The sequence below is a fragment of the Ipomoea nil genome, unplaced genomic scaffold (assembly GCF_001879475.1).
Source record: "Ipomoea nil cultivar Tokyo-kokei standard unplaced genomic scaffold, Asagao_1.1 scaffold1596, whole genome shotgun sequence".
Lineage (NCBI taxonomy): Eukaryota > Viridiplantae > Streptophyta > Magnoliopsida > Solanales > Convolvulaceae > Ipomoea > Ipomoea nil.
The window spans coordinates 1,379,964-1,405,095 of record NW_017618024.1 but is presented as its reverse complement, the minus strand read 5'-3'; the positions used below and the strand labels follow the sequence as shown (position 1 = coordinate 1,405,095).

At 35.6% G+C, this 25,132-nt stretch overlaps 1 protein-coding gene across 1 annotated transcript; it reads left to right on the top strand.

The window, feature by feature from the left end:
• Positions 1-18,398: 18,398 nt before the first annotated feature.
• On the top strand, positions 18,399-24,319 carry LOC109190967. The gene is made up of 12 exons (XM_019341556.1): positions 18,399-18,936; positions 19,702-19,861; positions 20,325-20,525; positions 20,597-20,661; positions 20,785-20,812; positions 20,966-21,054; positions 21,126-21,212; positions 21,315-21,365; positions 21,534-21,755; positions 22,749-22,842; positions 23,550-23,690; positions 23,790-24,319. The coding sequence occupies exons 1-12, from the start codon at positions 18,718-18,720 to the stop codon at positions 23,873-23,875; spliced, it is 1,443 nt and encodes a 480-aa protein (XP_019197101.1). The 5' UTR covers positions 18,399-18,717; the 3' UTR covers positions 23,876-24,319.
• The last annotated feature ends 813 nt before the right edge of the window (positions 24,320-25,132 follow it).

Sequence of the window (25,132 nt, the reverse complement as noted above, 5' to 3'; positions counted from 1 at the left end):
AAAACTTATAATCCTCATATTATAATTCCAATCCAACAAGAAAGAAGCAAGGATTTTTGCTTAGAGCATAATCCAAAACAAGAAAGAAGGAGAGGAAGAAAGATTAGTACGAGTTCGGCGAAGTTTCTTTTTACTTAAAACCTTATTTGCCACCTCTCAAAAGTGCTAGGAGCGTTGTGGCCTAGGTTTCCCAGGATAAAACGTACAACAGTTCGACGTTTGAGCACCCAAACGAACGAAACCGGCAACTAGAGCACGGGCAGAACACAGCTTCAAGAATGGAGTAGGAGCAGAGATTTTGGAGCTGGGAAAACCAAATTTTCTGTGTTGTGTGTGTTGTTCCAAGTCCGTAGTTCTTCACTACTTTCTTGTTTCTACTTGTGCTTAAAACTGCTGCTCCCAAAACAAGTTTATATAGGAGGATGGTACCTTGATTGCATTCATTTGACATTTATTCTGATATTTAAAAATCAGATAAAAATTGTTGTAACAGCTGGCCATTAATCATGAGAATTAATCCGGAATTAATACTCATAACGGTCCAGGAGAAGGGCAAACGATTTTCGTTAACAAACCAGAATCTCGAATCTCGTGCCCAGCCCCCCATGTTTCGGCCTCCCCAAGGCCAAAGCCACCATGGTCCAAAACTTGTTGTTACTTCAGCCCCCCATGTTTCGGCCTCCCCAAGGCCCAGCCCCCCATGGTCCAAAACTTGCTGTTACTTCAGCCCAAGGCCACTGGGTCCTACGCGTTGGAAAAATTGATCTGTGATCTCGGCCTTGAAACAAGTCTTTTCGATCTTGTTTCTAGTTGGAATTTGATACTTCAGCCCAAGGCCACTAGGTCCTACCCGTTGGAAAAATTGATCTTGATCTCGGCCTTGAAACAAGCCTTTTCGATCTTGTTTCTAGTTGGAATTTGATTTACCCGCCGCTGTTACTTCAGCCCAAGGCCACTGGGTCCTACGCATTGGAAAAATTGATCTTGATCTCGGTCTTGAAACAAGCATTTTCGATCTTGTTTCTAGCCACTTAAAATGCCTTTTTAATGTTATTTTTCCAACAGTTCTTTTCCTTACATTGCAAATGATATTGAGCTAGCCATAGGAGATAACAGTGAGTCATATTTACTGAGAACAAAATTGTTTTGTTGACTTTCTTGCTAGAGATTCGGTACCACTATGATCATGAAATTGGGATGGTTTCCTCTCCGATCCCCCTCTTCTTCTCCAACACCTTCTCTAGGAAGATCATTTTGGTGTTCATCATTCTAGAAGAACTCTAGGAGTTGTTGATTAGTTTTTCTCCCCAAGAAAAAAAAAAAAAGTCATATTGTTATGTTGGAAAGTGAATATTAATACAAACAATAATAATTTTTTTTTATCGTCTCAAGTAAAAAATAAAAGAAGTTATAGAGGTATGAAATTCAAATGTACTTATCAAGTCTCCAAATCATATTCCATTATTCCATATAGTTTACGCAATTGGTTGGTTACACGCTAACGTTATTGTTAATTTCCTTTTTCCTAAAAAAGAATTTGCAAAAAGCTCCCAAACAAAAACAATATAGGGAATCTAAGTAATTTCCCATCGTTGTCTGATAAGGGACTTGGGGATAGAGTTGCCACTTACTTGCCAGCATTGATTTCATGAGCAAAATTACAAAAGGACAAAATTATATGAATTGATCGAATAAAAACAAAGTAAAAATTGACTGCTTTCGTCCAAAGAACGTGACCACATTCAATTCTAATTAAGTTGTTAAAATGTTGGCCAAGTACTTTGCCAATGCTTATATCATGCACCAGGGCGCACAATAAAAAAATTCATTGTTTCGTATGTACAGAATTGTATGGTAGAATACATATAAACTCTTAACATAATACACATAATCTAACATCTAACATGCATAATACATAATAGACATAAACTCCTAACATAATACACATAAACTCTTAACATAATACACATACATACAAAAATAAAATTGTAACGGTTGGACGGACAGAACGGTGTCCGTCGCGTCAACTCTCCACCAACTTATAAAAACGACATCGTTTTAGGCCAAGGGCACAATGCACGATATAATTTACCGTACTTTGTGGTCCAATGGTATTACTGTTATAATTTTAAATGATGGTTATATGGTTATATAACAAATAGCGTTTCTAAATAAGCTAAGCTAGTAGCTTTTAACATTTGTTTATTATTTTATCCTTACTAATTTATAAAATTGACATAATCTATCTTTCTTTAATCAAAATCCTGCTATATTTTAAAACCTTTCTCCACCTCCCAGTTCTTTAGGTAAGTGTTCATCAAAGTAGCAACCAAACACCGTCACTAAAATGTAAAAACAAAAACTATTCGCCTGAATATTTAGCGACGGAACCTTAAATGCGTCGCTATTTATTGAGCCAAAATTTACCGCTAAAATTAGCTACATATTTAGCGATGAAAATTTTCTATCGCAATATTCCTCGCAAATCTCTCGTTAATCCGTCGCTAAATATATATTTATCCAAAAATAAATAAGATCTGTCGTTATTCCGTTGCTAATTTAGCAACGAAATATGTCCGCCGCTAAATCCGTCACTATATAGGCATTATTTTATAGTGTTATATTGTTATGATTCACAAGCTGTCATATGTGTTGTAAAAAATAGTGTCTATAATATAAAGAGAAGACACATTCGAGTCACACATGAGCCTCTAATGCAATAAATTGTAAATTGTGTAATTACAATGGAATATGTGAGATCTGGAAGAAATATAACATATCCCTTTAAAGGACTAATAGAAAACTGGTACTTGAGTCATCAAGGGAAATGGGGTTGAAACCCTTGAGGTGAGGAATCCATGGTAAACCCCACTTTGTTGGTGAAGAAAAGACATTGAAAGATTCACATCCAATATTTCAGATACGTACTAAATATATAATGTGAGGTTGAACATAAAGGTCCTGTTTGGTAAAATAGTTAGCCTATAGATCAATTTTGGCTTATTTAACCACTATTAGCCCTTTAACTTGGTTAAAAAAAAATCAATATTGAAAAGGCCCGTGTATCTTGAAATCAATTTAACACTAAGGATTCTACTTGATTTTATATTACGAGACAATTTCGCTGGTTAATTAAATCAATTTAATCAACGTATAAATAACGAAATTGAAAGCATAAATAAAGTAAAGACACAGTAGAATTGTTACGCAGTTCGGAGCTCCTTCTCCTACGTCTGCGGGGCAACCCACGTCTGCCCAATCCACTAGATGATCACCACATAGTATTAGAAGAGGTAACTACAAACGGCTCACAGCCTTTACCACTACAACTCTTCTAAAACACCTATTCAGGACTGAACCGTGCATGCTATAACCATCTTTCGTGTATCGCTTCAGCTGTCACAGGTACTGACTTGAAGTACAGATTTAAATCACAAATAATATAATCAATATTAAAGCAGTAATATAGGAGGCTTGCATAAGAGATCAGAATTTCAGAATTGGCAACTTCCTCTTTCGTTTTCCCTTCCTTATATACTGTACGCAATTCCCATTCCACCAAGCATTGATTGTAGCTTCATATGTGGCTTGAATTCTTCTCAACCACTCATTCTTTAATTTGAGATCTTCAGACTTGCTTCTTTGTCCAACTCATTAGAAATAAAACTCCACCACACATTTTAGCTTGGTCCAATAATTAAATTACAACTCATACTAATTAACATTACATATTAATAAAATAAACTAATAAATTAGCCAATCTAATGTGTACTAATTTGTACACTTACAATCTCCCCCTTTGGCAATTTATTTGGTAAAACAATAGTATCATTATACCTTGGGAAAGAGAACAAATATTTCAAATATTTTATTAATATCCCATAGCATACGTACTGAACATATAGAGAAAAATAAATATACAATTTTAATTCTTTTAGGACCAGACCAAAGTTTAATTGTGTGTGGGATTTTATTTTGAACCTTGGTTGATGTTAACTCACATACTTCATCCAATCAATAAATAGTGACTCATGCACGAAAAAGTGTTGTATCAAACATACCATATATGTCACGCTTTCCATACTGTAATTTGAATTACTCCCCCTAACTTGGAGCTTTCCTTTCTTCATATGCATTCCAATTAAAACCAATTTATACCATGTGATCAACATACCAAATATACCAAGACATTCATACTTAAGTCGTTCATAGTCATACCAAAATTATTAATAACATCCGAACCAAGGATTAACATCATACCATACCAAAAAGTACCAAAAACCAAAAACTTACCAAACATCCAAACATTCCAAAATACTCCCCCTTTCTCCAATACTCCCCCTTTGTTTTTGCCAAATAAATGACAAACAAACCGGTGAACATCATACTAATGGATTGGATTAATTCGCAGACGGAGTGCCCAACCTAGATTCATCGCTCTCAGAAATAGAACCAGTGCCAGCGCCAGTATTAGATCGAATCCGAGCATAGATGGCCTCCATCCTGGCTATTTCTTCTAGCTGAGCACCCAACAACGTTTCTAAGCCATCAATAGTTATTTGTTGAGAAGCAACCGATATGCGAATTTGAACAATTGACGCTTGAAGAGTGAGAACAATTTGACGGCGATCCATGAGCGTCTGAGGTTCCTTGATTGCTATCGTAGGACGGGGATTCGGTGCAGAGGCAGTGTTAGCGGATGATGCAGGGGCAGACACAGAGGGCGTGGCAGTTGGTGCGCCGGGAGTGATCAAAAGCGTAGCTCTATCATCATAGTGATCCTTATTTGTCAAACGATCATCATATTTATAGACTGAGGCATTAGTAATCACCACCTCATCTGTGTAGGGCTTGAACCCATGTTCCTGTAGAAGTCTGAAAATGAGACTAGGAAACGGTAGATGTACCTTAGGTTCCCTATGTCGCACGAATTGAGCAAGATGACCAAAAATGATTTCTCTAAGATTGAAAGGAAGTCGGTTCCTGATCTTGTAAAGGAGGGCAGTAAGCTGGTCAGACACCAGATGATGACGCACATCCGGCATCCAATTTGTTGAAGCAAGCCGTAACAGAACAGAGTAGACCGTGGTGAGCTTCAGGCTTTCGAGTCCGGCATTTGGCCAAGTGATGACCTTGTTGTGAATTAAAGCAGCGGCTAGGAGATTAGGACTCGGGTCAAGAGCAGCTTGATGATTTGGAGTACCCAAATATGAATTTATCACGGCCGAACTTAAGGGATAACATCTATCCCGAATAAAAACTTGTTGAAATCGAGGTGACCCCTCCGAAAAAGTATCCAATGTTAAATTCGTGTAGAACTCGGCAGTGAGCCATCTGGAATACGGGCCAACATGAACAAGTGAGGCAAGCAGGTATTGATCTTGCAAAATAGGCACAATGTTGCATTTTTCTGTCAACTCTTCCACATTGATGGATTTCTCCAGAATAAAATCGCTAGTAGCATGAACACTCCAGTCAGACATCAAATCCGGAGACAGTAAAATAGGGTGATATTTCTTCTTGGGTTGTTTCATCTTTGAGCCAGAGGGGACAGTAGGAGCTGCTGGTGCAGGGGCCGGACTTGGTACTGGGCCTGAAACTGATCTGGACCTTGTCACCCTGGGTGGCAATGTGGACCCTCTTTTTGATTGCTTGGAATCAGAGAAGCAGACAACATCCTCCAATGCTCTAATTTTTCTTTTCTCGGCTGTACCTGAAACAGTAATTTTTTCTTTCCCTTTTCGGGATGATTTGCCCACGGGCACAGAGATAATGGGAACAGAATCATGTGAGGTGGGCACAGGGATGGGAACCTCTGCGGATTTCGAGACTGGAATGGTTATGGGAATAGAGAATGCAGCACAAGTCATGGGAGACACATATTGGTTAATATTTCGAATGGTGAAGGGAGATGACACAGCATGCACTAAATCAGATAATGGCACAAGATTTTCAGGTAATTTATTTGAAGAAGAATCATATGGATCACCTTGTAAAGGAAAGGAATGGGCACACATATCACTAGAGGGAATGGTAGATATAAACTGATCTGGCAAAGAAATGTTGAAACCAGTATCTAAGTTTAAGATTAAATTTTGAGAATAAATTAAATATGAGAGGTCAAATGAGCCGTATAAGGTAACAAGAGGGCGTGAGGCGTGAGATGATAATTTTTAGATAGAGGTTTGGGGAAAAATTGAACTATATGGTTTGGTTTTAACTGGTATTAAATATGGGAAAAGAAAACTTTATGGATTAAAAAAAATCGAAAGAGTCCTTCTGCAACAAAGTTAAACAAACAGCCATGTTAACGTAAAAAGATTAATTAGAATTTATTTGTAAGACCTGGTTTGGTAGATTAAGCTGTGCAACTGGGGCAAACGTTTCGTCGTAGTCGATTCCTTCAATTTGGGAGTAGCCTTGAGCTACAAGCCGCGCTTTATTTTTAGCGATGTTGCCAGCTACATTGGTTTTGTTGCGAAAGATCCATTTGGTACCTACAACATTAACATTGTTAGGTTTAGGAATGAGAGACCATACCTTATTTCGTTCGAACTGCCCCATTTCTTCTTGCATGGCCTTAATCCAGTGTTCGTCTGTTAGAGCTCCTTTGATATTCTTCGGTTCGATCTGCGAAGTATAACAAGAATATCCTGCTAGTTGAAGGTAATCACGTTTCAGTTTACCTCTGGTTTTTACGCCTGAATTAGGATCTCCAATTACATTTTGTATTGGATGAGCTTTCTGGATACGAGTAGGGATATCAATGTTATAGAGATCAGTGTCAGATTGAGACTCAGACTCAGTTCCTTGCTCAGATTGAGTTGATGTGGGAGATGGAATAGAGGACTATGGATTAGGTTCAGGAGTTCTGGAATCAGAAGTTTCAGGACGACTTGTGTCAGGTTCTGTCACTGGTCCAGGTTGAGCCGTTGTGATAATACCTCTCGGTTGATCATCGATTACAACATTTGTGGACTCCATGATGGTTTTGGTAACTTTGTTGTATACACGATATGCCCTGCTGTTCGTTGAATAGCCGAGGAAGATGCCTTCATCGCTTTTTGGTTCAAACTTTGCGACAGGGTTTCGATCCTTCAAGATAAAACAGTGTGATCCGAAAACATGAAAATATTTAATGTTTGGTTTCTTACCTTTCCATAGTGTATACGGGGTCTGATTCGTGCCTGGACGTAGATAGACCCGATTGATGATGTGACATGCAGTGTTCACAGCTTCTGCCCAAAATTTTTGAGGTAGTCCTTTGGCATTAAGCAGAACTCGTCCCATTTCTTGAATTGTGCGGTTCTTTCGTTCAACAACTCCGTTTTGTTGAGGTGTTTTCGGTGCTGAGTATTCATGTGTGATTCCTGTTTGGTTGCAGAAGGTATCGAACAGATTGTTGTCGAATTCTTGTCCGTGATCACTTCGGATTCGAATGATGGGTTCATTTCTTTCTTTTTGAAGTTTCAATGCCAGAGTTTTGAAGGCTTCGAGGGTTTCAGACTTGTCCCTGAGAAAGGTAACCCAAGAAAAACGAGAATAATCATCTACGCAAACTAGTATGTATTTCTTACCTCCAACACTTTCTGTTTGAGTTGGACCAATGAGATCCATGTGGATCAGTTCCAAGCAGTGACTTGTGTTTATGGTGTGCTGCGCTGGATGAGAGGATTTGGTTTGCTTTCCTGCTTGACATGCACCACATATGGTTGGTTTGACTTTCAGCTTGGGTAATCCACGAACACCTACAATCTTTACAAGTTTGTCAAGAAGTCTGTAACTTAGATGTCCTAGCTTTTGGTGCCAAAGCTCAGTTTCATCAATATTGATCCTGCAACACAAAACATTGTTAGTGAGAATATAGCAATTATCAGTTGACCTTGTACCTTCCATAACGCATTGATTTGTTTTGTCTAGGACACTACAGTTATTTTTGGTGAAGCTCACGTTCCAGTTCTGGTCACATAGTTGACTTATACTTATAAGATTTGCATGAAGCCTTTGACTAGTAGAACTTTCTCTAGTTTTGGCAGACCAACTATGTTTAGCGTGCCTATACCAGTGACTTGTCCTTTTATACCGTCGCCAAAGGTAACTTCACCTTTACTTGTATTTACGTTACTCAGAAATTTAGCATTTCCTGTCATGTGACGTGAACACCCGCTATCGAAGTACCATTTTTCTTCTCAACCTGTACTTTTAGAGTGGAAAGATACGAACGAGACATAATCTGTCTTTTTCACCCAGATTTGTCTTGTAAAGGGTTGGATATTCTTGTGTTTGAACTTCTCGATTCTTTGATCCTTGTAGAAGTAGTAGCATTCAGGTCTGGTATGACCCCGTAACCTGCAATAATGACATACCGGGTTATAGGTTTTATAATATGGCTTGAGTGATCTTATTGTACCAACGAGACGTGTCGCTGTGCTAGATTCTGGAATATCGCCTTGACCAGGGCCTGACGCTTTGACAGATACCGTTTTATCCTTTGAGCTGTTTCCTGTGAAACCTATACCAAATTTTGCAGAAGTCTTTCTTCCAGACTCAAGGATTTCATCAAGTGTAGACGTGGTATCCATCATTTGGATTTGGCGTTTGTAGGTGTTCAGCTCCTGCTTCAGAGTCTATACCTCTTGTTTCAGTTTTTCTTCTCGGGCCAATGCCTCTTTAAGAAGCAGATCCCTATCGGCTATTTGAGTTTGATACACTTTCTTTGCAGTTGTTACAATCCCTATTTCACTAGTTAATCTACGATTTTCTTTTCTTAATGCTGCCCATTTGGGATACAACTTGTTAAACTCAATTCTAAAGATGATTCACTTGATTTTAAATCTTCTGCAGAGGTATACTCGCCTCCCTCCGAGTCAGCAACATCTTCATGACACGGTCCAGCAGCCATATGTGCAGTAAAGGCAACAAAATAACCAGAAATTTCGTCTGAATCAGATCCTCCTGTTTCACCGTCAGAGTCATCATCACTCCAAGTAACTGCTGACATGGATTTCTTGCGTCGAAGATAGGTGGGGCACTCTGCTTGTACATGTCCGAAGCCCTCACATTCATAGCATCTGATCCCTTTACTGGTGGATTTTTCTTTGGACTGTCCTGGACGTGAACCAGAGGACTTGAAGGTTGATGATCCTGATTTAGAACTCGTTTTTTATGATGACGCTCCCTTTTGCATATTTTTGTTTCGTGAACCTTTTGATACCTGTTTCAAAAGTTTAGAAAATTGTTTAGTAAGAAATACAACTGGATCATCACCTATTTCATCTAAGTCAGGTATACAATTATTTTCTTCAGCAGTAAATGCTACTATTTTTTGTTTTTTCGTGTGATCTGTTAAGATTTCCATCTCATAAGTTCTTAGATTCCCATTAGTTGTGTTACGGTCTTTTTCTCCCAGTTGTCATGTTCCTGAATCGCTGTAACTTTCATCCGGAACCGAGGTGGCAGCGATCGTAGAATTGTTTTCACCAACTTTTTTTGAGTGAACGGTTCTCTGAGGACCATAGCTCGATTTGCTAGCTCTTGCACACGAGTGTGAAAGGTCACGATGGTTTCATCTTCATTCATCCGGAGTTCCTCGAAGTCTGACTGTACCAGTTGCAATTTCGATTGCTTTACCGACGTTGTGCCTTCATAGGTAGCCTCTAGTGCTTCTCATGCGCCTTTAGCTGAATCATGGCCTGCAACAATAGGAAATTGACTTTCATGAATTAGCCCATAAATAATATCTAGCGCCTTATCGTTGTGTCCAACACTTGTTTTCTCAGCTTGGGTCCATTCATTTTCAGGTTTCGTCACTCGAGTTTCATCCTCACTGGTACTGGCTTTGGTTGGATGTTCCCAGCCTGTTACAATGATACACCATACTGCTTCACCTTGTGCTTTGAGATGAGTGCGTGTGCGCACCTTCCAATACGCATAGTTGTCACCGACTAGCTGGGGAAGAGCTTTAGTGTGCTCCATTCTGTAACACTCAATAACCTATGAGATCGAACAATTTAACAGAATCAGAAATAACAATACTAACCGCTGAAGGATTGAGATCAAGGGGCACGGAGTAGCCAGATCGTCAGACGAATAACTTAAGTCTGGAGGCTGTGATACCAATTGAAAAAGCCCGTGTATCTTGAAATCAATTTAACACTAAGGATTCTACTTGATTTTATATTACGAGACAATTTCGCTGGTTAATTAAATCAATTTAATCAACGTATAAATAACGAAATTGAAAGCGTAAATAAAGTAAAGACACAGTAAAATTGTTACGCAGTTCGGAGCTCCTTCTCCTACGTCTACGGGGCAACCCACGTCTGCCCAATCCACTAGATGTTCACCACAGAGTATTACAAGAGGTAACTACAAACGGCTCACAGCCTTTACCACTACAACTCTTCTAAAACACCTATTCAGGACTGAACCGTGCATGCCATAACCATCTTTGGTGTATCGCTTCAGCTGTCACAGGTACTGACTTGAAGTACAGATTTAAATCACAAATAATATAATCAATATTAAAGCAGTAATATAGGAGGCTTGCATAAGAGATCAGAATTTCAGAATTGGCAACTTCCTCTTTCGTTTTCCCTTCCTTATATACTGTACGCAATTCCCATTCCACCAAGCCTTGATTGCAGCTTCATATGTGGCTTGAATTCTTCTCAACCACTCATTCTTTAATTTGAGATCTTCAGACTTGCTTCTTTGTCCAACTCATTAGAAATAAAACTCCACCACACATTTTAGCTTGGTCCAATAATTAAATTACAACTCATACTAATTAACATTACATTAACATTACATATTAATAAAATAAACTAATAAATTAGTCAATCTAATGTGTACTAATTTGTACACTTACAAATATAAATGTTTGATTAATTAGTTTTTTGTAACTCTAAAATGCTAAAATTCAAAAAGCTACTCCAAACAACTTTTTCAATTAATTTTTTGAAAAAAAAAAATATATATATCAAGCAGCTATCAGCTAACAGTCATTTACCAAACAGCGTCAAAATGTTCTTAATGACTTAAAACCTAAAAGAGGCGGTCATACAGAGATAGACCTGAGTAAGTCACCTACTTGGGTGTGAAGGCAACATTGACCTTCTATGAAAGACATAGAGTTAGTCTTTTTAGAGCATCCATGAAAACCTAATGTAAATCAGTAAAAAAAAGTTTGACTTTCGTAAAGTTTGTATCTTGAAGATGTGGTACACGTCATTGAGTTCAAAATTTATCTATTAGATGAGTTCAAGAAAAATCTCACTCTCTTATAAGTAGTTACTCAATGTCATGCTAGTTCAAGCCTTTAGGCACTAACGCTAAAAAGTATCATTTCTTGCGAATAACTTGGACAAATCTTCGTGCCAACCCTCAAAATTTGTGAAGGATTGTTGAAGTGGTCCAATTCTTTTTCTTTCCCTATTTTTATGTCCGCACATCACTCTTCATCCAAGATTTTCACATGCTTTTTGGCTGTTATTTTTCTATTTCAAATAAGTGAATCTTGTACATTAGTGGCCCGTTTGGTTCACGGAATATGCAGGAAATGGCATAACATTTCAAGTAATGGGCATATTCATATGTTTGGTAACCATTTCTATTACCAAGAATAATATTTTTAGTAAAAGCTCATTCCCCCAAATAAGATAATAGCTATTACCTGTCCCCTGGTATTAGGCTATTCTTGAATTCTCAGGAATAGCCTAAAGCTTTTACTTCCTATTTTACCCTCCCAATTAAATTTATTTCCTATTTCATCACCGTTGACGTTGCCATCGTCGCCACCGCCACCACCACCACCACCACATACAAGGGTATTTATGTCTTTTAAAACATATTTCATTTCTATTCCTTAAACCAAACAAACATTGTAATATAATTCGTAAACTCTATTCCTTCCGCGAACCAAACAATAGAATACAATTCATATCATATTCCTAGTCTATTCTATTTTTTATAGAATAGGATTCATATTACCTCAAAATTCATTTTGTGAACCAAACGTGATGTAAGAATGAATGATGTAGCGTTCATTGTGAATATTCATGCCTGAAGATCAGAGTGAAGCATGCATGTACTAGTATATAGAGCAATATTCATTCATTCGTTAATCATAATCCGATTCTCATTATCTAGGCAGGTCCTTCACTTTATCCTTACTAACATTGTTTCTTTGTCTAAGCAAATTAACACAAAGTCAGGTTCTAGGCTATACTTTTTGGGTGCACGAGCATATAACTAGCTGTGTTAACCTTGGGGAGTTTTTTTTTTTTTTTTTTTTTTTTTTTTTTTTTTTTTTTTTTTTAATTGACTACACCGTCGTTGTAAATTAACTTTTAAGACAGTATATTTATACACGGCATAGTTTATTCTTTTCTTTTGTTTTATTTGTCCATATCAATCATTTGTAAGTAAGATGAGGATTAGATTAACGGTGATAACATAATACAAGTCTGCACAATAGAAATATGGTTGGGGATTTAGCCTTTTGGGATAAGAAATATAGAGAGATAGAGAGAGAATCCTAATGGACTACAAACATAAGACTCCTAACAAGTAATAACAGAATATCATTTTTTCACTTGATAAAATTTAACACGGCCTATTAAATTAGTGAATTAATGTGCAAGGTGATTCCACCTTATCTAAGATATAATAGGCCTTGTTTGGTAAATGGCTGTTAACTGTTAGCTTATTGGGTTAATTAGAGGATATACCTAGTTGATAACATTAGCTGATTGTAGAAATGTGTTTGGTAAATTAACTGTTAGCTGATAGTTGTTTGGTATAATTTCTTTTTCTCAAAAAGCTAATTGAAAAAGCTACTTTAAATAGTTTTTTTTTTTTTTAATTTTAACATTTTGAAATTACAAGAAAATAATTAACTAAAAACTTATATTAATTTTTTAACCAAATCAAAGAGCTAATACTAATCAAATAAGTTAAAATTTACATATAGAGTCATAATGATTACGTATGTATTCTTTACACGTGATGCCAAAACAATGGAGATGAATGATTGCAGCGGCGGGACAACAGGACAAGGCACATGCGGTTGAGAGAAGCTGTCGTGGGCTAGCAAATAGCAATCCGTAAATGTAGATCCACACTCAACTACCAAAACGGTGTCGTTACTGCGTGGCTTCCAATATGGTCCAATGTACAGTCTTCGCATCTGGATCACTGTCACGCCTTTTATTACTAAAAGTAATCTTAGGGGTTGTATTCAATCATGACTTTTGTAGAGTTTTAATGACTTTTATGAACTTTAAAAATTTGTAGGTATTCAATTTAAACTTTTAGAAAGTATTTAAAGTCAGGTGATATTCAATCAAGATTTTTAAAGAGTCTTTAAAAGTCGTGTGATATTCGATTAAGACTTTTAAAGAGTCTTTAAAAATCATGTGGTATTCAAAAAGTTATGAACTTTTGTAGACTTTTTAATTTTAAGACTTTTGTAAACTTTTCCTTCTCAAATATACATAGTTGAAATTCAACCATTAACCCCAATATTTTAAAATTTTCTTTCTAACAACTTTGAATGTTTTCTCTCCCTATTTAAACTCTATTTTTCTCCATATTTAAACTTTATAAACCTATCTAAATTTAATAAAATAATTTTTTTCTTCATTATTCTATATTTTCCTCATACCTAAACTCTACCATTATTTCTCTCTCTCCTGAACTTTACAATCTTTATCTAAAAATTCGAAATAATATTATTTTTACTTCATTATTGCTTGTTTATATTGATTTTTATTTTTTCTATGAATTTTTCATCCCTAACTTTCTCTAATTCTCCCTAAATACATGAACAAAGTAAAATTTTCATCGTCAAAGTTTAGTATATGTTTCATAATATTCATATAAATACTTATATATTTTGATTTTGATTTTTTTATGTTTATATTCATAATATATATATATATATATATATATATATATATATATATATATATATATATACACACACACACACACACAACAGGTTACTACGAATAGCGAAGTATAATTTTTTTTAATATATTATTAATATTAGATTTTTATTTTTTATTTTATGGAACTTGTAATTATATTTTAAAATATTTTATTTGATCAATTCTTTTATTATAAATTTTATTGTTCAATATTGTTATGAATTTCTAATGAAATAGTTTTTTTTTTGTAGATATTTATTAATAATATATATAAGTAATTAGAATATAAGTCTCAGCATACTATGGATAAAAATAATAGTGTTGAGAATGTTGATGTGAGTGAAGAACTATATAATAAGAAGAATTTTATGATATATTATAAATGTTTTCTAAGAAAATTATAAATAATAAGAATCAAAATTATTTAAAGTTTGTAAGGATGTATTTAATTTAGAATTTCAATGACTTTTGTAAATTTTTTGAAATAAAAAGTTGATAAAAGTCTATGAATGTCTTTTATATAGACTTTTATAGAATCTTATAAAGTTTTAAAAAGTTTTGAAGGACTTTATGAAAGTCAATCAAAATTTATTAAAATCTATCATTTTAAAAATCTTTAAAACTCTACAAAAGTCATGATTGAATACAACCCCCCTTAATTGAGTTTAAGACTTCATTTACCAATCAAAAGGGAAATTTTTTTTTCTTTCCTTTTTGTTCCAATTGCATAATCATAAGTACAATCTCAATGTCCCATCTCTACACTCTTTTAAGCATTTTATGTTATAAAAATGAAATTAAGTTTTAATCTTTACTATTTAAAATTTAACTTGGGTAACACATTTACTTTTTTTTTTGGTTACTAATAAAAATTGTAATCACTATCTGAAAATTCACACTAAGGGTGTGTTTGGTTCATAAGTTTACACATTAAGAATGAGAATCAAAATCATAGTTAAAGTTTTACATGCGGTTGTGTGATTGACGCACCTTAAGCATTAAAATGGCACACTTTAAGTACACAAACCACACGAACCTTAAACACAGAAACAAAACATCTTAAGAACACAAACCATGCGCACCTAAAGCTTTAATTTAGCCCGACGCTAAGTACACAACAAAGCACCTTAATAACACAAGTCACGCACCTAAGATTTAAAATGATGCACATTAAGTTTCAACAACTCACGCACCTTAAGCGTACAAATCATGCACCTTAAGAAGGAAAATCATGCGCCTTAAGTTTCAACAACTACTCACCTTAAGCACACAAATCACTCACCTTAAGAACAAAAACCACGCACCTGAAGCACAAAAACAACGCAACTTAAGAACAAAAGTCACGCACCTTAAGCACAAAAACCATGCACCTTAAACACAAAAACCACGGACCTTAAATTTGACCTAGATACAAAAATTATCAAATTGCCACTGTGTTTTTTTTTTTTTTTAAATTTTATTAATCCTAGACGTTGATTTAAGCACGATCAATAGTTCATATTTAATCGCACAACCGCGCATAGCACACCAACCACATTTTAACCTAATACATAATTGGGCTCTTAAGGCACTAATGCTTCACGCACAACTCTTTAAATTTTGAACCTAGTTTTGATTTATAAATTATAATAAAGTCAAATCATAATTGTTAACTCTAGTAGTTGACTAGGTGTTGATAACTTTTTGAAAAGTTGTGCTTAATTTGGTAAAAGTGGGAAACCAAAAAGTCCAAAGTTGTAGCTACTCTTTTTTTTTTTTTTTTTTTTTTTTTTTTTTTTTTTTTTTTATTTAAATACTATTAACTCTATTACAATGTAGTATATGGTTATACCTATTTTCTCAACATATTGAAACACAACAAATCAATATCGCCCCTAATGTAGTTATTAGTGCTTGATCTTATTTTTTTTATTTATAATCTGTCACCTAAAAATTAATTGAACTGTTTATGCAGATAAGTTGTAATTACACTATTACATTGGTGGTTTAATTGTTGATCCTGTGATCATACATTTAAAATGATAACATGACTGTAATTACACTACATAATAGTTGACATATGATACGGAGTATTTAAAAGTATATTAAACTCTAAATGTGTGCATAACATTAATCAAAATTAAAAAGTGCAACTCACAAACTCTAAATATGCACTTCAAAACTTTTATATTTTTGAAATTCACTTTTTGAATTACACTTTTACACGTCATAAGGTGCATTTTGTAATTTTACATAGTGCAATATTCTCATGTTCCGGACACCATTTCTCACCTAATGATCCGCGCACACAAATAGTATAATGCATTCTGAGACTAATTTAAATTTTACTTGAGTCACTCCCGGTATATAATTTATTATATTTATCAATATTATAATACAAAAATATTCACGATGAGAACTGTAATAATTATATTGAATAAGATGGAATACATGCAATGAATCGTGTAGAGCATTTAGGAGGATGTAAATCATGGTAACTCGTGTAGAGCATTTAGGAGGATATTGAATAAGATGGAATACATGCAATGAATCGTGTAGAGCATTTAGGAGGATGTAAATCATGGTAACCGAGGATATTGAATAAGATGGAATACATGTAATGAATCGTGTAGAGCATTTAGGAGGATGTAAATCATGGTAACTCGTGTAGAGCATAGGAGGATGTAAATCATGGTAACTCGTGTAGAGCATTTAGGAGGATGTAAATCATGGTAACTCGTGTAGAGCATTTAGGAGGATGTAAATCATGGTAACTCAACTGAATATGAACCTAAACCACAGAGGCTAGACCTGTGCTCACTGCGCACAAGGAGCTAGTGAGACTCGATCCCTAGTCATTCTTTCAAAGTTTCACCTCTATGACCAGTTGAGCTGCCCATGCGATTAACTCAAATACATAGAGTCTTAATATTCACTACCACTCAAACTATTACGTGAGTTAGCTCATGTAATTTAAAATAAATCATAATAAATCATAGTATACTCCAATCAATGAACGTCATGATTAATGGCAAATTATGCCGTGCATCCGTGTGCACCATGCATGATGCACACGGATGCAAAAAACGACGTCGTTTTGATTAAAAACGCGCGTCCAACTTTAAAAAAAAAAAAAATCAGTTTCGATTCCCGTCAACAACATTATGTTGTGCATAATTTTTGAATATATAGTTATGAAATTATGGATGTATAATTATGCAATTCTGGATTTATAGTTATGAAATTATGGATGTGTAATTATGCAATTCTGAATGTATAGTTATGAAGTTATGCAATTATGGATTTATAGTTATAAAGTTATGGATGTGTAATAATGCAATTCTGAATGTATAGTAATGAAGTTATGGATGTGTAGTTATGCAATTCTGGATGTATAGTTATGCAATTCTGGATGTATAATTATGCAATTTTGAATGTATAATTATGCAATTCTGGATGTATAATTATGTAATTCTGTCGGAGACGAAGGAAGAGCGGGTGGCCGGCGTTTTCTTTCCCCACCCCCACCCCCTTCCTCCTTCGTCTCCAATGGAGATGAAGAGACGAAGTCTCTTCGTCTTTGGCGGAGACAAAGGAGGAAGGGTGCCCTCCTTTGTTCCTTCGTCTCCGCCGGAGACGAAGGAGGAGGTGGGTGGGGCTCCCTTCCTCCTTCGACTCCGCCAGAGACGAAGGAGGAAGGGGGGAAGAGAACGTCAGCCACCTCACCCCTCTTTCCGGCGGAGACGAAGGAGGAGGGTGATCGGTGTTTTTTATTTTATTTTATTTTATTAATTTTTTTTAATTTAAAAATTATTAAAATAATTTTTAAAATACAAATTAAATAAATTAGTTGGTTACTGGTGATTTGGCCAGAAAATGTAACGACATAATTAAATGTGATACAAATTGAATAGTCATGTACCTAATTTAAAAATTTTAGGAATAAGATTCAAAATGGCCACTGAACGTAACCTGAAAATGCAATTAGGCCACTGAACGAAAAGAAAGTGCAATTAGGCCACTGAACACTCCAAATGTATGCAATTTCACCAGATAGAAGGTTACCATCAATATTAGCAGGTTACTTGTTTATGTGACAGTTGAGTTGACATTTTTAATAATTTTTAATAATAAATTTAAAAACAAATTGAAAAAAATAAAATAAATAATAAAACGACGGGGTGGCCGCCGTCATTTTTTTTTTTAATTTTATTTTTTTTTAAAAAAATTATTATTAAAAATTATTTAAAAATTATTAAAAATGTCAACTCATCTGCCACGTAAGCAGGTAACATGCTAAAATTGATAGTAACCTACTATTAGATGAAATTGCATACATTTGGAGTGTTCACTAACCTAATTACACTTTTTTTTGGTTCAACTAATTGTATTTTCAGATTACATTCCGTGGTGAATTTCAACATTACTCCAAAATTGATACTCCGTACATTATTATAGTAGAGGGATGCAAGTCGAGCCAAGTCCCTGTGGGTTACTGGCTCACCTATCTCTCTCTTCAAATACGGAGAACATCATTTCTTCATTCTTCTCTCATTTTACTACTTGCCTACTTTCTCTCTCCTGGCCAGATAAAACCCATGAAATAAATACTGCTCTCTCCCTCTCTCTTCTGCAGCATCTCCGATTTCCTCTCTAAACGACCTATCGTCTTCTCGCATCCTGTATACATATACGTACACTGTGTGTACGCGTGACACAGAGGAGAGAGAGAGAGAGAGAGGAGTTTGCAGTTGCTGTTTTTCTATTCTTGTTGAATTTTGTGTTTTCTGAGGAAATATCTGGTTGAATGGCGGGAGTGAGAGGGAAATGGAGGCTTCTGAGGCCACTGATGTCGATATCCTGGAGTTTTCTCCTAGCTGCGGTGTTCGTTTCAGCTGAGAGGAGTTTGAAGAAGGAAGCTATAGGAGGAAGCAACGTCACCGACTACTCAGATGTGGATTACCTCTCAGCGTTTACCAACTTCTTGTGGCAGCCTAGTGAATCCGGTTACGAGCACGTTTGGCCGGTAATTCTTCGCAATATTTTGTTTCTTCCATGTCGAAGATCGCTTCCTTTTTTTTCGGATTTGAGATTGACTTTTGCTGGCCGGCTTTCTGTTATTTGTAGTTTGCGTCGTTTTTTTTTTTTTTTTTTTTTTTTTTTTTTTTTTTTTTTGGTTGAAAATGGTTTTTGGAGTCTTTTAGTTTCAGAATTGTTTTCTTCGTAATGATTCATAGATGATTGGAGGTGGCTTTGGGTGCAGCTTTCTTAGTTGTGGATTACGGCGAAGCGTATCTATAAACTCAGCAATTAGATGGCTGCAGAGTTTATGGATCATCCGTAGAAGATTAATATGGTTTAGTAGTTACATATACATTTTTGTGGAAAAACAAAGAGATGTTACTTTTTTTTTTTTTTTTTTGGTGGGACAAAGAGATGTTACTTTATGTGCATAAACCACCTTTTTCAGTATGTATTTGTTTGTTTATAGTAGTATAGAAGAAGATCCAGGTAATGAGACTGATTTGATGAAGTTACTGGTTGAGATCCCGTACTATATGTAAATTTTTTTTTTTTTTCCCAAACTCCTCAGAGGTTTAGCGTGAACAATGATTTTGATGTTCAGTGAGCAGTGGTTGAGCATGGATAATAATGGATTAAGCAATCATCTCTTGTGTTTTGAAATTCATTGGATTTTGGTATTTACCATTATGTGATATTGCTGTTTTACTGTTGACTAGTTTTAAATTGGAAGATTCTAATTCTATTCTACTTTTCTATCTTTTCACAGGAAATGAAATTTGATTGGAAAATTGTTCTCGGCAGCATAATTGGATTCTTGGGGGCAGCATTTGGCAGTGTAGGTGGTGTTGGAGGTGGTGGCATATTTGTACCCATGCTTACCCTTATTATAGGATTTGATGCAAAATCAGCAACTGCAATTTCAAAGTGTAAGATTAACTATTTTGTTACATTCTTATTTAGAAGGTTCTTTTCTTCAGCAATTAATTGGAGCGGATATCCCATTTTTCCATAGTGTTTAACTTGATTGAACTTCTCCTCTTGGTGTGCTCAGAAATAGTAATGTCAGGATTTTTTTTTTCCCAATTAAAAAATCAGAAACTTTTTAGAAGAAATTTTCAATGCCTGGCAATTCGTTTACTTAAGTTCCATTCTTCTTGAATTAGATTAGATAACTTGTCATTTCATTTATATTGGCCACTAATCCATCTATGGTTTAACTGGATAGTTTGATGCTGGTTTATAACCCTGATTTGTGCTTTGAACAATTGCATAGCCAATACAAGCTGCAAAAGCTAAGGAAGATTTGATAAGCTTGCTAATATCTGCATAAGAAACAGGACATAATTTTATTGTATTCTAATCTGATATGTAATGTTTCTGGTTTGGTAGGTATGATCATGGGAGCTGCAGTTTCTACTGTTTACTATAACCTTAAGCTCAGGCATCCCACACTTGACATGCCGATAATTGATTATGACTTGGCATTGCTTATCCAGCCGATGCTAATGCTTGGAATTAGTATTGGAGTTACTTTCAATGTGATATTTGCAGACTGGATGGTCACAGTTCTGCTAATTGTTCTCTTCATAGGTAAGTGTAGTAATTGAATTCTCTCTGCTCCAATTAGGATTCTAAGTTCTAACTCTGCATGGTTCTTTTAGGCACATCAACCAAGGCTTTTTTGAGAGGTGTTGAGACGTGGAAGAAAGAGACAATTATGAAAAAGGTTATCATGAGCTCCACTATACCTAAGTTTTTTCTCCAGAATATTGGTATCCTTGCTTCTTTTTTATTGGGTCCTTCCTAAATTTATTGTTATTTTTTCTGATTGTTCCTTTTCTGGGTTTAGGAGGCTGCGCAACAGTTGGCAGCGAACGGTGAGTTAGCTATCTTTCTTTTTAGACAACACCTTAAAGGATCTTGCTTTCTGTTTGTTTGTTTTTATTTTTATTATTTTTTAAATAAATTTATAATAAAGATTAAAGCTGTGAGTTTTTTTTATTATACATTTGCATGTTACAATCTGTCAGGAAGTGGTGGACAAGGAGAGTACAAGCTTCTTCCTGGTGGCCCTGGCAATGGCACTCAAGACACAGCCAAGGAGTCCTCTGAAAAACAGGTAATTTAATTTGATGCTATTCTCCCAAGATTTTTTAAACCTCTAACATATATATATTTTTTCATATTTAGGTCTCTATTATTGAGAATGTTTATTGGAAGGAATTTGGACTTCTCTGTTTTGTTTGGGTTTCATTTCTTGCTCTGCAGATCGTCAAGGTTTTGTTTCTTTCATCCTTTCAGTTGCTATTGGATATTGCTCTTTATATTTCTGCAGTACAGCAATCCTTTGAACTCACCAGCCTTGTATTTTGGTAACAGAATTATACATCAACTTGTTCAACTCTATACTGGGTGGTGAATTTGTTGCAGGTATGTTGTTTGTGCCAAATTAGGAATATATGTGCTTCACTTTTGGTATTACCTAACCAAACACAACCACCATGAAGCCTGTCATTGTTTCCTGGGCCTTACCTAACACTACATAAAAAAATAGAGTATAACTTTGTGTTAAATAAATGACCTTGCAATGTACTGCAGATCCCAGTTTCTCTTGGGGTAGCTTTGTTTGAAGCTACTGGCCTGTATAAAGGGTGGAGAAAGATCTCATCCAAGGGTGATTCAGGCTCCAACTTGCGAGCAGGGCAACTGATTGTTTACTGCTTCTTTGGGATGATTGCTGGTGTTGTTGGGGGGTTGCTTGGTCTAGGTGGAGGGTTTATAATGGGTCCACTATTCTTGGAGCTGGGTGTCCCTCCGCAGGTGAGTTCATGTTATATCCTATTGTGCTGTAGAGAAATAAATAATGGCTTCTCAAATGTTTATTACTGGAAAAATACCACAATATACAGTTTAAGCTTGTCAAACTTGGCAGCCTGAGGTTTTCTTTGGGTTTTTTTTTTCTTGGTCTTGTCCTTCTATGTTTGGATCTCAACTATCAAATTAAAACTTAATTGGCTGTGTGGAGCATGATTGGTGAAGTACTGCAACAATTTTGCTTTTGGCTCTCTATAGGCCTGATATAGTGATATGATTGCATTCTGCTTCCAACATTGCACTTCTTGAGAGATGGTGTGCTCACATTTTTTTGTTGCTGGATATAGTCAAGTTGTGATGCTAAGAAAGCCAACTGTATTGCCTGTCGTTTGATCTGCATACTACTATAGGAGACATATTTCTTGCATTCATTTTAATCATCTGCCACTTACCCTTTCCTCTGGTCCTTTTTTATCCATTAAAGTTTTGCATATGTGATTACTTTCATTAAAATAATGTCTACCACAGCCATCTTTAACTAGAAAGAGCTATTCTAAACTCCACTCTGATTTTGAGTGTTTCCTTTTTCTATTATCCTTTTCAGTCCAATCATGAGTGAGCTAGGATAAAAATAAAAAAGGCCTTATATTACTTGGAAACAAATTGATTGATGCTAAGCGGTGCATATTTGCATTTCAAAACTTGTTATAAGTTTTGGATTTAAATTGCAGAAAACAAGAGATTGGTGTGTTAGCTGTGGAAAGTCTGTATAATTTTGACTCAAATGCTCATAGAATGTTCTTTCCTATAATATTGCCAACAACCACAAACAGGATGTATTTCTGTGGATTGTGGAATTCTGCTTTATCTGTTCTGTTCAGTTTACATTTTTTTTTTTATATGTTTGTTAGTCCTTTTCCTTTATATGATAACTGGATGTGTGAAGAGCTAGAATCACATACGAGCTCTTTCTTGATATTATTTCTCCTTTCTGTATAGGTTTCAAGTGCCACTGCTACCTTTGCAATGATGTTCTCCTCATCAATGTCTGTCGTAGAATACTACCTTCTCAAGCGTTTCCCAGTTCCTTATGGTATGCCCTTTGCACATCTCTAAATTGAACGCCTTTACATCTAAATTAGATTGCTTTTGCTTAACTCTTTTTTTTTTTTTTGAAAATAGATTGCTTAACTCTTATATCAAGCAAATACCAATTTTGATCCATGAGTGTATTAGCAAAATGACAGTTTTGGTCCACGTGTTTAATTCCTACTAATTTTCATCCATGACTATTGTTTTAGTGCAAAAATTCATCATGCCGGTCACTCCTCCATTTAGAACATGCTGGAATATGAAATTATAAGAGTATTTTTGTCCTTTCATAATTAAGATTTCAATTCAAATATGAAATGAATAAAGGGATTTAAGCCCTAAGATCCCAATTTGTCATTCTCATCCTCATCCTTCTTAATGAATAAGAAGGAGAAGAAGGATGATGAGGAGAACTGCGGATTGGGATCTTAGGACTTAAATCCCTTTATTCATGCTCAAATTGGGATCTTAATTACGAAAATACTCTTAATAATTTTAGATTTCGGCATGTACTAAACAGATGGGTGACCGGCGTGATAATTTTGGCACTAAAACAATATTTGTGGCTGAAAAATTTGTTGGAATTAAACATGTATAGATCAAAACTGTCATTTTGCTAATACTCGTGTGGGATCAAAATTGGTATATTTGCCACTATTATATCAATCAGTGTGTGAACACTTAAGTTTGGTGGCACCTGTATTGCAGCTCTGTTCTTAACTGCGGTGGCAACAGTTGCTGCTTTTATTGGGCAACACGTAGTGAGGAGGTTGATTGCGGTGTTAGGAAGAGCATCATTGATCATCTTCATCCTGGCATTCACAATTTTTGTGAGTGCAATCTCGCTAGGTGAGACTTGAGGATCCATCCATCTTGCAAGCTAAGAATGATTCATGATTCCTTAGTTGTCTTCTTTTCATCCACATTTAATGGAAATTGAATGAACAGGTGGTGTCGGGATCTCGAACATGATAGAGAAGATTCATAACCATGAATACATGGGCTTCGAGAACCTTTGCAAGTATGGAGTTTAAAATCTTTACCGTACAACTTTTTATCTCGAGTGAATGGGTATTCCAAGATAATTAAGCTCCTTGGCGTTTCAAGAACGGCTACTAAATTTTGCTCCACGCTCGACATACACTCGGATGATGACATGTTGCCCGGTTTAGCATTAGTTATACCATAGCAGTGAACTTGTCTTTTCTTGATAGATTTCCAATCCAGTCCCACATGTGAATCCAAAGACTCTCTCTCTCTCTCTCATCCATTTTATAGTTTCTTTTTGTCCATTTGATTCGCTTCTATTTGCCCTCCATTAGATTGGTCCTTTGTGGCTGTGTGATTTGATTATCAGTTCAGTTATTGTATTATCCTCCATTGAAGTGGCGATTTGGTGCCAAGTGATTGTTATTTATGTTCCAGTGTAACCAAATTCATTGGAACTAGTGGAAAAACAAAACTTATTCTCTCTTAAATTCGCTATTTGATGTCTACTTTTCTATATAATAGAAATTTATTTTTATTTTCATTGGCTATTTATAAATTAAACCAATCTTATCATGAGTTAATAAAAGTTCATGTATATTAGCGAGTGATTTGAGGATGCATATGGCAGGGCTGTATTGGTATTTATGCGAGTTTATATCCTATTTTTCTTTTCTAAATCTTCATCAATCATGGGCGCAGAAAGTAGTGAATCGACAGCTTGAGGCAGAGGAAGTATCCGACGACAACAAGATGGAGGAGGAAGATGAAGTTGCGTCTGAATATCCCGTTATAATAGTCACGAAAGAGGAAAAAGAAAGGCTTCGTCGGCCTTGGTGTTGTTCCCTTGTCTTCAATTCTGGGTAGAACGGTGAGTTACTCGTACTTTCTCCAAAGATTGCAAAAGATATGGAAACCGGAAGCTCCATTCGAATTGATTGCATTGAGTCAAGACTACAACCTTGCTAAGTTTGAATCGTTGAGAGATTACAATTTCGCTAAGTATGAAGGTCTCTGGATGATCCTGGACCACTATGTGGTTGTTCAAGAATGGGAGCCAAATTTCGACCCCAAGAACAACATGACCAGAAAGCTGCTAGTATGGATTCGGTTTCCTTCCTTACCCATTGAGTACTTTGAGGAAGAGTTTCTCAAGAAGATTGGCCGCCCCATTAAGATTGACACTGCAACTAGTTTGATTTTCAAAGAAAAATTCGCAAGAGTTTGCGTTGAAATAGATATCACTAAACCTTTGGTGTCGAAATTCATTCTGGATCACAAGGAATGACCTATAGAATATGAAG